The sequence below is a fragment of the Dama dama genome, chromosome 27 (assembly GCF_033118175.1).
Source record: "Dama dama isolate Ldn47 chromosome 27, ASM3311817v1, whole genome shotgun sequence".
Classification (NCBI taxonomy): Eukaryota; Metazoa; Chordata; class Mammalia; order Artiodactyla; family Cervidae; genus Dama; species Dama dama.
In genome coordinates this window covers 42,672,548-42,688,662 of record NC_083707.1, presented here as the reverse complement: position 1 = coordinate 42,688,662, position 16,115 = coordinate 42,672,548, and the positions used below count along the sequence as shown (strand labels likewise).

General features: G+C 49.3%; 1 protein-coding gene across 1 annotated transcript in view; it reads right to left on the bottom strand.

The window, feature by feature from the left end:
• APCDD1 (APC down-regulated 1) overlaps window positions 1–9,480 on the bottom strand; it is a 32,689-nt gene extending 23,209 nt beyond the window's left edge. Inside the window, exon 1 of the mRNA XM_061130723.1 lies at window positions 9,324–9,480. Coding sequence (XP_060986706.1) covers window positions 9,324–9,381 — 58 coding nt within the window. The 5' untranslated portion in view covers window positions 9,382–9,480. The remainder of the gene's footprint in view (window positions 1–9,323) is intronic.
• Window positions 9,481–16,115: the final 6,635 nt, after the last annotated feature.

Sequence of the window (16,115 nt, the reverse complement as noted above, 5' to 3'; positions counted from 1 at the left end):
GGAGAAGCTGTCTCTAATGGTCAGCTCTGGACGGGCATTGCCAACACTCACCCAGCTCGCCTGGTGTGAAAATGAAAAGTGTTAGTCAGTTGTGTCCAACTCTGCGATCCCATGGACTGTAGCCTGCCAGGCTCCTCTGTCCCTGGGATTCTCCAGGCAAGAATACTGGAGTGTCGCAATGAAGAAACAGACATAAACAGATTTATGGGGAGAGGGGTGGAGAGGGTGAGATGTATGAAGAGAGTAACATGGAAACTTACATTACCACTTGTAAAATAGGTAGCCAACAAGAATTTGCTGTATGTCTCAGGAAACTCAAACAGGGGCTCTGTATCAACCTAGAGGGGCGGGATGTGGTGGTAGATGGGAGGGAGGCTCAAGAGAGAGGGGATATATGTATACCTATGGCTGATTCATGTTGAGGTTTGACAGAATACAACAAAATTCTGTAAAGCAATTATCCTTCAATTAAAAAAAAAAAGAACACAGGAGTGAGTAGCCATTTCCTTCTCCAGTGGATCTTCCCAACGCAGGGATCAAACCCAGGTCTTCTGCATTGCAGGTGGATTCTTTAGCCTCTGAGCCAGGCTTAATCTAATATTCAATCAACAACTGGGAGTGAAACGGCCACATGAGGCACCTAGTTCAGCTGTAGAGGAGGCCATGTGGATGACTCCCCACTCCTTATACCCCAAGACTCCCTTCCCAGGATCAGCCATGGGGTACCCTACAAGACCAGTCTTAGGACCAACCCAGGGCCCCGTTTTCTCGCATCGCCAGGACTGTGCCAGCTCCAAATCTGGGACTGAAACTAGCAACTCACTCACACCATCAGAAAGACTCCAGAGGGCCAGGCATTCACTCTATAGGCACATCCTACAGTTGGGGAAGAAACCAGACCCCAGGATTTATGGAGGAGTTCGTGAGTGGGAGCAGCCTCTGAGTTCAACCTTGGGGGGTTCCTGGAGGGGCCGCTGTGTCCTGAAGACAGTGGACGTGGTCCAGGCAGTTTACAGCCCACACCCAACACAAGGAATAAGGATGGAGAGGTCTCATGGAGGAGAGATCCCCGGGTGGCCAAGGACGGAGCTCTGTGTATGTCATCTTGAGCACAGAGTGGGCTGGAACACGGAAGAGGAACCCAAAGCTTTTAAGCAAACTAACACAGGATAAGGATTCCATTTGGGAAAGACTGCTTTTCCCTTTTTTGGAGGGATGAGCAGCAGGAGGATCAATTATGAAGCTTCTGCCATGGCTCAGTGTATCGTTTTTTCCTGAATACGTGAGAAAGATGAGAGAAGGGAATTGCTTTCAACAAGCAGTAAATCTTCTCTGTGGTTCTGGAGAGGCACAAACCATCTCTGGCATGTGGTAGGAAGAGGTCTCACCAAGAAGGTATTTAAAAATGAAAGGAGGGAGAGAAAGACAGAGAGAGGAGAGCAGGAGTATTACTAACGCAGCACTAAGTCTGGAAACAAACTCTTGCAAAATACTTAAGGGTCCACTTTCACCCATCTTCAATAGCCTAAATCGACATCCAACTCCTAGGTGGCGACTGTGATAACAGTTCCTACCTGAGTGTACTTATTATTTATAATAGTAAATGTCTTATCATACATAATAACTTTAAAACCCTCCACTTGACTAGATTATCAGTATAATCAGAAGTGCATTGGCTAATCACCATATTTGCTGTACTGTGTGCTGTGCTATGGTAAGTCTCTTCAGCCACGTCCAACTATTTGCGACCTTATGGACTGTAGCTCGCCAGGCTCCTTTGTCCATGGGTTTCCCCAGACAAGAATACTGGGAGTGGGTTGCCATTCCCTCCTCCAGGGGATCTTCCCAACCCAGGATACTAACCTGAATCTCTTAAGTCTCCTGTGTTAGCAGATGGGTTCTTTTTACCACTTGCACCACCTGGGAAACCCCATTGCCATATTTGGTTGTTGACAATTCTGCCATTGAACATTGAGTGCAGTTGACATGATGGTCTTTCAGGTTCTTAAGGCGGTGCACGGTGATGTCATTGTTAGGAACAGCAGTGCCTGTGGGTGGTGCTCTGGATGCAGTGGTCATGGGTGAGCAGGTGACAGTCCTATTTAGGCCACGAGAGGGTCCCCCTCTCTGTGTTTCTCATATGAGTGAAGAAACACACGTTTGAGTCCACACACAAATAACATCATGGTTTTGGTGAACTAAGGAGTCTAGACGTTTTGGTCAGTTGAGAAGACTAGCTCATCGGGTCTCATTCGTTAAGTTTTGTTGCAAATGACTACAAGGAAAAGAGCATCTCAAAGGTTAAACGGCACCAGCGCAGGTAGAATGGGGCTGTTTCTAGGCTTCAAGGTGACTCTGGCCAAGTCATCGAACGGGTGCCTTTGTGCCCCAGTACAAATTAAAAATTAAAGGAACAGGAATGGTAACTACCATCTGCAAAACACTTGAAGATTCACTTGACTCACATATTATCTCATTTCTCAAATGTCAGGCACATGAACAGAAAGGAGCAGAGGAAAATCTGTCTTCAAGGTCAAGGGTCCTAGGAAGAGCCAGGCCCTGATACAGCCACGCCCAGCCGGCCCAGCCAGTGGGGCTCTGATGAAGTGGCTATCAATGTGACTTCACTACAGAACAGTCTCTGACATCTGAGGTCTCAGGCCTGGGCCCAGATCAAATGGTTATGACAAAGAGGAAGCTTCTTTCAATTACAGGAGGGAGGAAAACATGGACCCTGGAAGGAGACTGTTCTCTTGCTGAAAGCAAACTAATTCCTGAAGGCTCAGGGGACAACTTCATAGGTGACCTCTTGCAGAGAACTACATGAGTTCCTGGGGCTCTAGAGGGTGTGTTCACCCTCCAGAGTGAACACATGGGTTCACTCTGCATGGGTATGTGCGTGCATGTGTGTGTGCAAGAGCGGCTCATTCCCACGGGCAAAATTACTCACAACAGAAATCCTAAATGACTCCAGAATGACCTTTACCTCTACCATGACTGACAGTCTACTGTTCAGACAGTGAAAACTCCCAGAGATAGCAAATAAAAGACCAGATTTCCCCAAACGAGAGGAGACACAGGATTAACCATTTACCCAGGGTTTTGTGCCCTAAGTTCAAGGCCCATGGGGCCAGGTGACTGTTTACATCCTCCTGGTCGCCAGGCTCTGCTCACAGTGAGCACCCCTGAACACTGGCTTCACAAGGACAAATGCAGTATTTCTCCATCACCCACATTGATCCCTGAACCCATGCTGTTCTTGAAGAGTGAGCCAGGCCACCGACAGGATCCGACAGAAGGTGAAGGGTGGGTGGGGGTGGGGGACAGAGTAGTGACTCAGAGCCAACCTTCACCCCTCAGCAGGTGGCTGCAGGCCTACTGGGTGCAAGGTTGTATTATACGAGGCCAACCCCATCACTGACATGTGAAGGGAAACATGGGGGAGAAATATGGTGTGTGGCCACGTCCCCAAGTTCTCAGTAACATTTAAAAAATCTGAGTCCCCTCGACATGCTCTGCAGCTTCTCACCTGCCCATCTAGACTGAGGACCCAACACTCCACACCACCACTCCACACAATAAAGTGAGAAATCAGTTGGGAAGGAAACACTTCCAGGCACGCTTGGACACTTGGGACTGAACTCACCTCTGACCTGGGTAGTCACTGCAAAGGTGCGTTAATGCTTTGAAAAAATAATATCAAAACAGCCAAGTAAGTATAACATCAAGACATGCACAAAGGTGGTTTCGGAGGGCAGCAGGTCTCTGAAAGACCCATCCCTCCTCACCATGCACCTTTGTGTCCTGGATGCAACGTGACCTGCATCCCTCCTGCCCAAGAGCAAGGACGCCTCTCTGGGTGGAGTTGTTGTGATGCAGACAGATCCATGGAGAGACGAAGGGACAACAGGGGACATACAAGTGATCACTCTACCAAGACATCGCCCGGCCCATGAAGGGGGCCCTCGAGACGGTGAGTGGGCCGTGAGGTCGGCAGGCTGCTCCACCGCCCACATGGCTGCCATGTTTTGGAACAAAAGCTGGAGTTCACTCCAGAGGGGCACCTACACACACCATGCTCTTGTTTTTATTTCCACGTCTCTGGAGATCAAAGCTGAGAGCGTTGCTTTTGCCAGTCTTTAAACTTTCTTATCTGAAAGCATTTTCCCTTTATGAGAAACACAATAAAGTCAAGATTTCAAAGTCCTGCTTTCATTTAACTTCAGATGAAAACGAGGTAATTCTCTAAGTCATTTTCTTCTAAGGCCTCGGTGTCTGGGCCAGACGCTGGGGTTGAATCACAGATGGCAGTTCTGCCCGCTGGGCCTGGAGCTTGATGGCTGCCACCACAGCCTGCTCTTCACAGTCATGTGTGTGTGTGACTATGTGTATGGTGTGTGTCTGTGTGTATGTTGTGTGCATGAGGTGTGTTGTGTGTGTATGTGTGGTGTGTGTGTGCGTGGTATGTGTGTGTATGTGCAAGATGTGTGTGTGTGGTGTTTGGGCATTGTGTGTGCACGCGTGGGGTCTTCATGGTATGTATGTATGTGGTGTGTACATGTGTGTGGTACCTATGTGTATGGTGTGTGTGTGGTATGTATGTGTTTGTGTATAGTGTGTGTATATGTGGTATATGTATGGTATGAGTGTGAACATGTCTGTGGCACATGTATATATGTGTATGAGATATATGTGTGTGGCGTGTGTGTACATGGTGTATGTATAGTATGTGGGTGTATGTATAGTATGTGTGTGTGTGTGTGTGGTGTATGGTGTGTGTATACATGCTATGTATATGTGCATGGTGTGTTCATGGTATGTGTGTGTCTATATGTATGGTGTGTGAGTGTGTATGTGTGTGTGTGTGTGTTGTATGTGTATGTGGCGTGTGTATATGTGGTATATGTATGGTGTGTGTACGTACATGTGTATGGTGTGTGTACGTGGTGTGTGTGTGTGTGTTATGTGTGTATGTTATGGTGTGTGAGTATATATGTTATGGTGTGTGTGTATATGGTGTGTCTATGTGTGCAGTGTGTGAGTGTGTGGAGTGTGGGACTCCCAGAAGGGAGAAACACTGCAGTCAGGGCAGCGTGCCAACCTCCTGGCTCTGGGCTCTCCGTAAGCTCTCCCCTTCCCCAGGTGTTCTCAGGAATCTTCAGGAAGGGTCTGCACCTCCTCCCAGCCTGGTCCCCAGCTGGCAGGGACACAGGCACCAGGAGGCCCTGGTGGACAGACCTGGTGACTGAATGGCTGAAGGAAGGAGGCTAGAAAACCCTTTGAGAGCAGGAGACCCTCAGTCACTGCAGGGTGACTTCACATCCTTTCTCTGACCGAGCTTCCTCCGGTTACACGACTTTCCAAAATAATTTTATTCCCAAAGTGAGAAGAACCAAATAGCCTGTGCACACAACGTCAGGACACAGCAGGCGCTCCGCCTGGGATGGTGGCAGACTTTCTCCTGAGCTTTTCCCCAGGATCACTTCCACCCCACACAGAGGCTCCTAAAGACACTCACGCCACGTAAGCTTCCAGCAGATGCTCACAATCACCAATGTACCTTTTCACATTTCTAGTCCCAAATGTTTTGCACTTCCCTTCGGGCGATTCTACCAGGCTGTCATCAGTCTGCCCTTACCGATGTGCATGCACACAGCCCTGTCTCCCACTGGTGTTGAGCTCTCTACTCACTTAGGGAGAAAAAGAAGGAACACAGCTACAACGACACCACATGCTCAAGGCCGGTCAGTTTCTTCCACAAAAGAATATTTACCATCTGCCTACGACCCTTGCTCCCTGCTATGAGCAGCTGAGTCCTATTTCTTTTCAAGATTATATTTTATGACTAAGGGGGAAAAGGTACAGGAAAGGCAATGTTGTTTTGGTCACAAGAACTGCCTTCAATAAAAATCGTATTTCAAAGATCCTATTTTACCCTATTGCAATGTTTCCTTGCATTCTGTTGGTTAAGTAATCTTTTGGTAATCCACACAGTTTGGGTTGTTGCTTTTTTTTTTTTTTTCCCCAACTTTAAGAGACTACACTGGAGTGAAAGAGAATAGCTCAAAAGTGTCTTCCCATTTCAGAAAAGTCAATGAATGCTACAAAGTAAACGGTGTTGAGAAGACCATCTCCCCAACATCGGCTGCAAAACTTTATCCCAAACGTTTCATTTCCATCAGCAGAGAGAATCAGCACTCGGGGCATATGATAGCACCACTTATTCTGAAACGCCTCGTGTTAATCTGTGTTCTGGAGCCAGATGACTTTTGTGACTTTTCATTGAAGCAAAGAAAACAGCAACAAGGGACATCCCTCAGCTGCAGACCTTCACGACATTCAAGCGGCTTTATTTGGACTAAGAAATGCAATTGTTCTCAGGAGGTGAAGGAGAGGAAAGTAAAACTGACACACATGCTTTCTCATTGTCACATTTTGAACTTGGGTCTCTCACCACATTTACAGTTTTTTAAAAAAAAAAGCTAAAATAAACAAAAGACTCCTGTCCTGCCAGACCCTAATTTACTCACCAATAGGATCTAGGGGTGATTTATGACTTGCCTGAGTTGAAATAAAAGTAACCCCCAAAGTGAACAAAGATCAGATGCCAAACACAATAGTTTCTCCAGCGACTTCACCTGGAATCTTCCTGAAGGTCTTGTGCACTCTGTAATCTTATTAATGAGACTTCTTGGTGGAACAAATAATCTATAAATGATGTCAGGAACTAAATTAATCAAAGTTGGCCCCAAGTACATGCATCACCATAGAAAATATGTTTTAATCTACTAATTGCTACCATATTAATAAATAAACAAATGGCATCCTAAGGTTGTTTTTGCTGTTCAGTCACTCAGTCATGTCCAGCTCTTTGTGACCCTATGGACTGCAGCACACCAGGCTTCCCTGTCCTCCACTATCTCCCAGGGTTTGCTCAAACTCATTGAGTTTGTGATGCTATCCATGAGTCAGTGATGCTATCTAACCATCTCATCCTCTGCCACCCCCTTGTTCTCTTGCCCTCAATATTTCCCAGCATCAGGATTTTTTCCAATATCAGGGAAAAAATCATTAAGCCATTCTAAAAGAGTGCAGGCAATTTCCTTCAGACTGATGACTTCTCTTAAGATAAATGAGCAAGCTCCATCTGTTACTACAGAATCTTTAAATACTTGCAAGACCCCTAACTACAGAGTAGGACACACTTGCAAACCACTCCCTTGGGTTAGATGGATTAATGCCCATATTTTGTTAAAACTACTTCAAGTACGTAAAAATAGGTCAGAAAAAGGCGAAAGGGAGAATACTCAATTCTTTCCTGGTGCTCTACACTTCCCTAAGGCATCGTAACAAGCAAGTTTCTCTCAGATAACAGAGATTTATACCCAGAAAGACCACTCCCTCACTTTCTCCTTTGTGCCCCTACAAGCGTAGCTGGTCTGTGGGCAACATCAGTGTGCATAATTTTGCCACAGGAGGTTCACTTTGAAATGGGATGACTTTTTGTAGGATTATCCTCGTCATCCCCTTAAACTTGGCAAACTTTGTTTTTTTTAATCTTACATCCTTTCATCATATGTATGCCTGCACACACACGTGCACACACGTGCACACATGCACAGGAACTGGCCCCACTGGCTTACTCCCCCTTCCTGACTCTCTCCCGGCACACTGTGGGTTTGGGTAAGCCCCGAGCCCAGGGGGTTCAGGTTGACTTCGGCTGGAGTCCGGAGATCTGGGGCTAGATTCAAGCCACAGTGAGGCTGCACTTGGGCTCCCCTTATCCATTGGCACTATCGCAGCTTGCACTATGGTGCAGGAAGTGTGGTTACAACTTCCACCCCTCAAAACAAGGGGGAAAAACTCAGGACGGGTTGGCCAAGGCCGTGTCTCTGAGGATGGCTTTTGTAGTCCAAAAGGCAAATGGCTTTGTGCAAAAAAAAAAAAAAAAAAAAAAATCTGTTCATGCAAATTTCAAGTACTTTTTTCACTTTAAAGGCATTCGCCCATATGCCCGTTTTCCTTCAACTACGATGAGAGGTTTTTTAGGGGACACTCTCCCCTTCGTCCTCTCTCTCTGCCTCTCATTTCTGGTGTGGGTGGCAGCTGCCGTTTGATCTGCCCGTGGGCTCTGATTTGTTTCATGTTTCAGCCAAAGATGAAGACTGCTCTGTAATTCTAAGCAGATGGGCCGAGGAGCGCAACCCTGTAATTACACCTTCTCTCTTTCTCTGGCCCTCGAACTGCGAGTCTTCCAACCTGACTTTTAAAGTCTGGGATTGCTGGGGTTCTGGGTACACCTTGGCCGTCCGGCAGGTCTGGCCCAGCCCAACTGGTTCACAGGGCCCTTGGGAGCTGTGCTGCCCACGCCACCCGCCTGAGCAGAACGACAGAGAAAACAGCCGCTCATGGCTCCCAGGGTGCTGCCCCACCCTCTCCTAGATGGTCTAAGGGGTCACTGCCTGATCGCCTTCTGAAGCTGGATCAGAAACCTAGAGGCCGTGAGGGTGCTGACCTGCTGATCTAACATGCAGAGGTCATGGTGGGTGTGGAGACAGATCTCTGCTCCTGGTGGACACTCCACTAAAGGGCCAGGAGCTCACCTGTAGGGAAAGCTGGCCCAGGACATCTGGATCAGCACACGTGCTGCCGCCACCCAGCCCCACAAGTCCGCCTTCCCAGCCCAGAGCAATGCTGTCTTACTTTCTTCACTGCGATTCCTGGAGCACTTGTAAAGCCTGCTGCTCTCTAGCTGGGGGTTTACTGGGGCCGCTGAGAACATGTGACACATGAAGCAGAAACAAAACCCACGAGAGCAGAAGAGAAGCAAGCTCAGGTCCCGGAGAACTTAGGGGACTAGTTTTAATTACTGACCCTCTGCTGCTGCGAGGACCCTGCTCCCTGAAAGTGCCTCCAGAGAACCTACCGGTCCACCTGGGACAGACCTCTCCCCAGCCCCTCAAGACACTCCTTCTCCAAGGGGCGCGCAAGATCACAGTCCTCTGGGCACGGTCCCCCCTAAGCCTGGAGCTCAGCGCGAGTCCCCTGCGCTCTGACACTCTGTGAAGGGCGCACAGCCTGCTGGTCCTTGACGGCCTGTAGTCCGAAGCCCCGCAAAGTGGACACGAGTGTCGTGGGACCTGGACAGAAAGTCTGTGAGCGCGCGCCCTTCCAGAGAGAGCGCTACCGACGCCCGGGAACGCGAGCCTCTTCCAGGGCGCCCAGGAGAGGGGTTGTGCCTGGCCGTGGGGTCACCTCTGTTCTGCGGAGTCTCCGCCGGTACACCCTCGGCTCCCGTCCCCACCCGCCCTCCTCGGACTCACCGTGAAGCAGGAGGGCCGGGAACAGGGATGTGAGCAGGAGGCGGCGCACACAGGACATCTCCGGGCCTCCTCCGGGACCGCCCGCGCGCGCCGCACCGCTCGCCGTCCGGGGACCCAGCTACCCGGGACCCGCCCGCAGCCCGGGCGGCGCGGCCCGGCGGCACGGGGACAGGGCCAGGCACGCTTCAGGCGGCCGCCGCGCGCCCCATGCCCGGCCTGGCCCCTCCGCTCCCGGCCTCCCGCCCCGTGCCCGGCCCTGCGCGCCCGGCCGCCCCGCGCCCGCCCGGCCGCCGCCGCCACTCCGAGCTGCACTGGCCGCCGCCGCTGTGCCTCTTCATATTTCCAGGGCGCCGCCGCGGGAAGAGGCAAGGCGGGGCGTGGAGGGGGCGGGGCGAGAACGGGGCGGGGCCGGGCCTGGAAAGGGCCAGGGGCGGGGCGGATTGGGGGCGGGGCCTGAACGGGGCGGGGCGAATGGAAGGGGCTGAATTGGGCGGGGCATTGAGGGGCGTGGCGAGAACCGGGCGGGGCCTGGACGGGGAGGGGGCGATTGCCAGAGGCTGAATGGGGCGGGGCGATAAGGCGGGGCCTTAGAGGGGGCGGGGAGCCTCCCGACCCTTTGGGGGACTAGAAGGGCGCTGGGCTCCTCCGGCCGTGCTCCGCCGCATCGCCGCCCCTTCGCTCCCTTCCCCTCCCCTGTGCCTCCGGCTCTCCCCACATCGTCTCCCTCCTCTTATCCCGCGACCCTGTCGCGCCCCTCCTCTCAAACCTCATCCCCTCTCCTCCCCCAGGTCCGTCCCCCTTCCGTCCTCGACTCCTACTCTAGGACAGGTTCTCCTGCGAGGGTTTCACAGCTCTAGGCCCGGGCCCCCCTCCCGAAAGGGGGAACACATGTTCCTCCCCCTCCTTGCCCGCCCCACTCCGGGCAGCTCTGGACCGATGTCTTCCCTCCTCTCACCCGGGAGGATTCCCCACTTGTGCAAGTGTGGGGACAAAGAGTGGGGCGCTGCAAGGCCGGGGTCTGCAGTGGGTTTGAAGAGAGGTCCTCGTGCCAAGCTTGGGGTGTGTGTGCAACTGAGGGAGAGGAGAGGAGAGGTGGCAGAAGGGAGAAAAGGCTCCCCCGACCCCGGTAGGGATGCTGAGCACCTCCCCCCGGGGGGGTTCACGAGCAGGCGCAGGGAGGGGTGCAGACACCCCTTCCAGTCTCCTTCCAGGAGACAAGGACTTGTGGGGACAGGGGAAGAATTTCAGGGGCACACTCCCTGACGGTCTCCTTCCCCTATCTCCCCTTCCTCCCGGCCCAAAGCTTGGTTCTGTTTAAGGTCTGTGGGTCTTGGGAGTTTGTTCAGTTTTTCCTTGGCTTTGAAGACCCAAAGGCAGGGACAGCCAGGCGCTGCTTTTGGTCAAGGCAGCTGCCTTGTTGGCGGATTTGAGGCCTCACTCTGGTAGGCCTGGAGTTCTCTTCTGAGCTCCTCCAAGGCTACCGGGCGCTCAGGAGGAGGTTTGTCAGTAAAGGAGGCTGAGTGTCACCTCACATTGGCTGAGGAAAAGCAGGGACCACATGGAATCAGGAGGACATTCTGGACTCTGCTGGTGTTTTTCATAAATAAAACGCTTATAACAGAAGGTGTGACTTCCATGAGTTTTCTGCCCCTTTGAACAAAGTAGCATCAATAATTCAGCTCTTTGTGTTATAGACTATCAGCACTAGCTGGACTTTAGCATCTGCGTAAAACTTGGTAAAACAGATGAGGACACGTGTGACAGTTTCCATTTTTTTTTTTTCCTGAGAAAGCCATAGGTTTTTTGATGTGATGGTGCTGATACTGTTTGATGTTCTTTAATTTTTATCACCATCACTATCACCTTTCATCTTTAGTTTGAGGGATCATAACAGGCACCATCTGCCTACCTCACGAAGATGTGGTAAGGGTTATGTGCCTATGTTTGCAAATCTGGAGATGAATAGACTCTCATGTGTGAAAGAAGGAACAGTTGTGTCATAAAACCCTGGAGCAGGAACATAGCTGAGTTGAGCTTGCATTGCAGCATCTCTCTCTGGACCAACTCTTCTCCATCCCTTGCTTGTGTCTGTTTCTAGGTTTGGGTAGTCAATTATGACCTGTGAGATTTGAATGTTGCCCATGGGTCAATAGGGTTTAAAGCAGGAACTTGATTTCCTCGTGAATGTTGGGCAGTTGGGAATGATGTAAACAGCATATTTGACTGCTTAAACAGGACTTAGCCTTGTCACCAACAATACATACTGGAAGGTGTCTCGCTTCTCTATGCCTTTTGTCACTGGATGCCTTTTAGTCTATCAGGAAACATTTGAAGCAAGCAAATGACACGAGAGAATGTGTAGGATGATGTGTTTATGTACAAGCAACTGGTCATTGAAATGTGAAGGTCATTCATCGCATGTTAGCAGAACAATTAGGTGATAATTTTCATAAATGATTATTTGATCCTGTCATTTAAAAGGAGAAGAAAGCCAACAGGTCAGCCATGATTTAGTGTCATCATAACCATCAAGTTGATACCATTTTTGTCTTTCCAACTGGTCTTACTGGTGTGGTAGAAACAGAGCCAGAATGATGTCACCAGTTTCAAATCTGTTTTGCCAGTTTATTTTCCACATGTGATGTCATCACTTAAAATGCTTGACCCTCAACATCCAGCCAGAGTTGCTGCTCCCAGAAATTCACTCACCACCTTGCGCTGGTCTAGAAAGATAGAGTGTTCTCTGTATAGGGCTCATTTTCTACATTATTTTTTGCAGTTGATATTAGTGTACTCACTTCTGGAAGAGAACAGTGATAAACAAACAAAGAAATGGTTTGTTTATCTTAGAGTGGTTACATGTGGATAGATGATTAGAGTCACAGAATTGGAAGGGAGGCATTTCCAGGCAGGTAATAAAGTGACTATGGGCTGCACCTCAGAAGCTGGCCCCCTGAAACCAGCACAAGAAACTTCCCTGGGGCACTTGTAAGGACCAAGTCTTGAGCAGGTCCTGGGGTGTTGGGAGAATTCCAGGCAGGCAGAGCTGGACAAGATGCCCTTAGCAGCATCAATCAGCAAGCATGTTAGACTATTTGGAGCTACTTATAAATAACTTTTGTCATGTTGATGGGGAAGAAGAAACACAAAGCGGCTGCTCCAGTTCAGAGGCGCACTTGGAACCCGTGACTGTTCAGTAACCCACTCACAGGGCCGCTCACATGTTTACCAAGAGGTCCTTTCCCACAAGCATTGAAGATCCTTGGAGCCTCTGTAGCTGGCTCAGTCTTTGAAAACCAAACCTTTGCTCTCCCCCAGTAACCCTGGATCATGAGCAGGTTTTCAGGGATGGACTGTGCTGGGCACAGAGTTTGGATGGTCACCTTGGCTGGATTTTCTCAGAAGGTGTCTCCTATCTTAGGGAGCAGAGAGCAGCTCAGTGTCACTTGCATTATCTTGGGAAACGCAAGGACCAAAATCCTTTAAAGCTTTGGCCACAATTTGGTTTCCTAATGTCTGTGAAATTGACCTAAAGTCGTGCGATTCTGCAAATCATTTGGAATTTTGAAGATCCCAGGCCTTTCAGTTCTTGAAGAAAATGACAGTTTTAAGAAGGATCAGAGGAGGACTTCCCCAGCGTTCCATTGGAGCTAAGATCCCACAGGCCAGAGGCACATCACAACTAGAGAACCTGCACTGCAATGAAGATCCCACATGTCCCAACTGAGATCTGATGCAGCCAAATAAATAATTTTTTTTTTTTTTAAAAAAAGAAGAGTCAGAGGAATTAAAGCATCTGTCTGACCGTGAATGTGGTTGAAAGCATCATCGCACATCCTCAGAGGATGGGCAAGGTCTCCAGGAATAGACTTCTCTCATAATTTGCTATTAGATGTCAATGCCAAGCCCATGACACCACGGTGATTCCTCGGTACGTAAGAGCCCAGAGGACAGAAACGGAGCTGGGTCACCTCCCTACCCTTTTGATCACCTGAGCCAGTGTTTCCAGTATTTCACCCACAGCAGAGCTTCACTGGTAAACACAAAAAACTTGAAAAATCCTACACATCTTCCTCAGAGGCAGGGCTAATAAAATTATTCTGAAGAGTCCTTAGAAAGGGATGGCCTTCTGGGTTGTATCTTTAAGACATGTTAATTAGAGCAAACTCTATTTTGAAATGCATCTCTGTTTAGATGCATCTCTGAACAGCAGTCTTCTGAGCTTAAGAAGTTAAAGTTTACTTTCCATTCTACATTCATAGTTGTCAGAGAAAACATTCAAATGTTTGTGAGCTTAGCAACCGTTCCTTCATCCACCCACCCACCCATCCATCCGTTAGCATGTGTTCATCAATTGCCAAGTGGTGGTGCTAGCCTTAAAGAACCCGCCTGCCAATGCAGGAGACATAAGAGGACACAGGTTCAATCCCTGAGTCAGGAAGATCCCCTGGAGGAGGAAATGGCAACCAACTCCAGCGTTCTTGCTTGGAGAATCCCTTGGACAGAGGAGCCTGGTGGGCTAGAGTCCATAGAGCTGCAAAGAGTCCAAAATGACTGAAGCGACTTGGCACTCGAGCATCTGAAAACAGGGGCAGACATGGATAAGGCTGATTCAGTCTAACCGTCTCTTCACCCTATGTCACAGATTTGTCTGGGAGCTGCTGACAAACTGAAGCCCTACCCACTGAAAGAAAATAGAAGATCCCCCAGGGGCATGAGGCAATACAGGACTTGAGTAGCATTTCTGTCGTACTTTCACATCCTCTTATAACATGCTTTCCTGTAGGGCTGGCTGGCTGCGAATTGCTTTATCTGCTCCACTCGATCATCTGGCTCTTTGAGGAAAGGAAGAAAATTGGGTATTATGTTACATCTCCTCCCCTGGCTCCTTCGCAAGACTTTCCATAATGGGCGTTTGTTGTGCTGGTTGATGAGGCTGGATAAGATCAGAGCATCAAGAAAGAGTCTTTATGAGGCCAACACGACCCTTGGCCACCGCAGGACACGGCGACAGAAGCAGGAGGAGAACACAGAAGCTCTGGCAGTCAACCCCAGCATGCGCTAGGTTGTCAGTGCACTCGTAGCCAACGTTCAGACAAGCTTGACAAATGAGAGGCAGGATGGCACTTGACTAAGGGGGCCAGAGTCTCCAGGCTCAGATCCCTCGGCTCTGGGGCCTCGGGCAAGCTGTTTAACACAGCTGTGAGATGGGAGGAATAAGATTATGGGCCTACACATGGTCCAGCACTCTGTAAGCGTGCCCTAAAAATAACCCACTGACACTGAGCCCTGCCACTGGGCCACCTGGTGCAACTGTACCGCACCCCCCATCCCAGATTGCATTTGGTGGGGGACGGTGTGAAAAAGACGCAGCTACTGCAACAATCTGTGGCCCTCCAAAGGGTGAAATGTGTACCCACGTTAACTACAACTTAATGGGGGAGAAATTAAGAAGAAATGTCTAAAGCAGTTCCCTGTTGCTGCTGCTAAGTTGCTTCAGTCGTGTCCGACTTGGTGTGACCCCAGAGATGGCAGCCCACCAGGCTCCTCTGTCCCTGGGATTCTCCAGGCAACACTAGAGTGGGTTGCCATTTCCTTCTCCAATGCATCAAAGTGAAAAGTGAAAGTGAAGTCACTCAGTCGAGTCCGACTCTTAGCGACCCCATGGACTGCAGCCTACCAGGCTCCTCTGTCCATGGGATTTTCCAGGCAAGGGTACTGGAGTGGGTTGCCATTGCCTTCTCCAAAGCAGTTCTCAGGGGGCAACAATGAGGAAAAGTTTGAGAAACACTGTGTTAAAAGACTAAACTATAAGATGACTGCTATTATAATTAAGGATATACTAAAGTTGTGCAATAACTTCATTTCTTTATTTCACTGTGTACATTTTGATTATATGAAACCGAATTATGTTTCACTTCAACCGGACATCTGGATGGCCTTCTCCCATCTGGTTACATCATCGTAACATCACATTCAATATTGTTTATCTTTGATTTAAATACTTCAGCTATTACTAATCTCTTTTTACAGAGGGGAAAACGAAGGCCAGAGAGGTTCAATAGTTTGCCTAGAAATCACACAACTTTTGGAGGGTAGAAGCAGTAGGTTTTCTAACTCCCAGGAAGGTGCTGTTTTCAGCTCTAAAATGTTAATTGCTCAGTTATGTCCAACTCTTTGCAACCCCATGGACAGTAGCCCTCCAGGATCTTCTGTCCATGGGAGTCTCCAGGCAAGAATACTGGCGTGGGTAGCCATTCCCTTCTCCAGGGGATCTTCCCCACCCAGGAATGGAGCCTGGGTCTCCTGTATTGCAGGCAGATTCTTTATCATCTGGGTCAACAGCGAAGTCATTCAGCTCTAAGGCTGTACTATAAAAAAATAAATAAATGTTGTTTACCTCTCAGAAGTAGAAAATTGATTTCCATGTTGTTCTGAGATATTCAGACTCAAAGGGGCTGCTAGCCAGGTTATCTGGACATTTATTGCAGTTGATATCTGGGTACTTGTGTCTGCAGTTCACTGTTTTATGTGTCAGTTCAGTAGCTCAGTCATGTCTGACTCTTTGTGACCTCATGGACTTCATTATGCCAGGCTTCCCTGTCCATCACCAACTTCCGGAGCCTATTCAAACTCATGTCCATCCCTTCGGTGATGCCATCCAACCAGCTCATCCTCTGTTGTCCCCTTCTCTTGCTTCCTTCAACCTCTCCCAGCATCAGGGTCTTTTCTGATGAGTCGGTTCTTCCCATCAGGTGGCCAAAGTGTTGGAATTTCAGCTTCAGCGTCAGT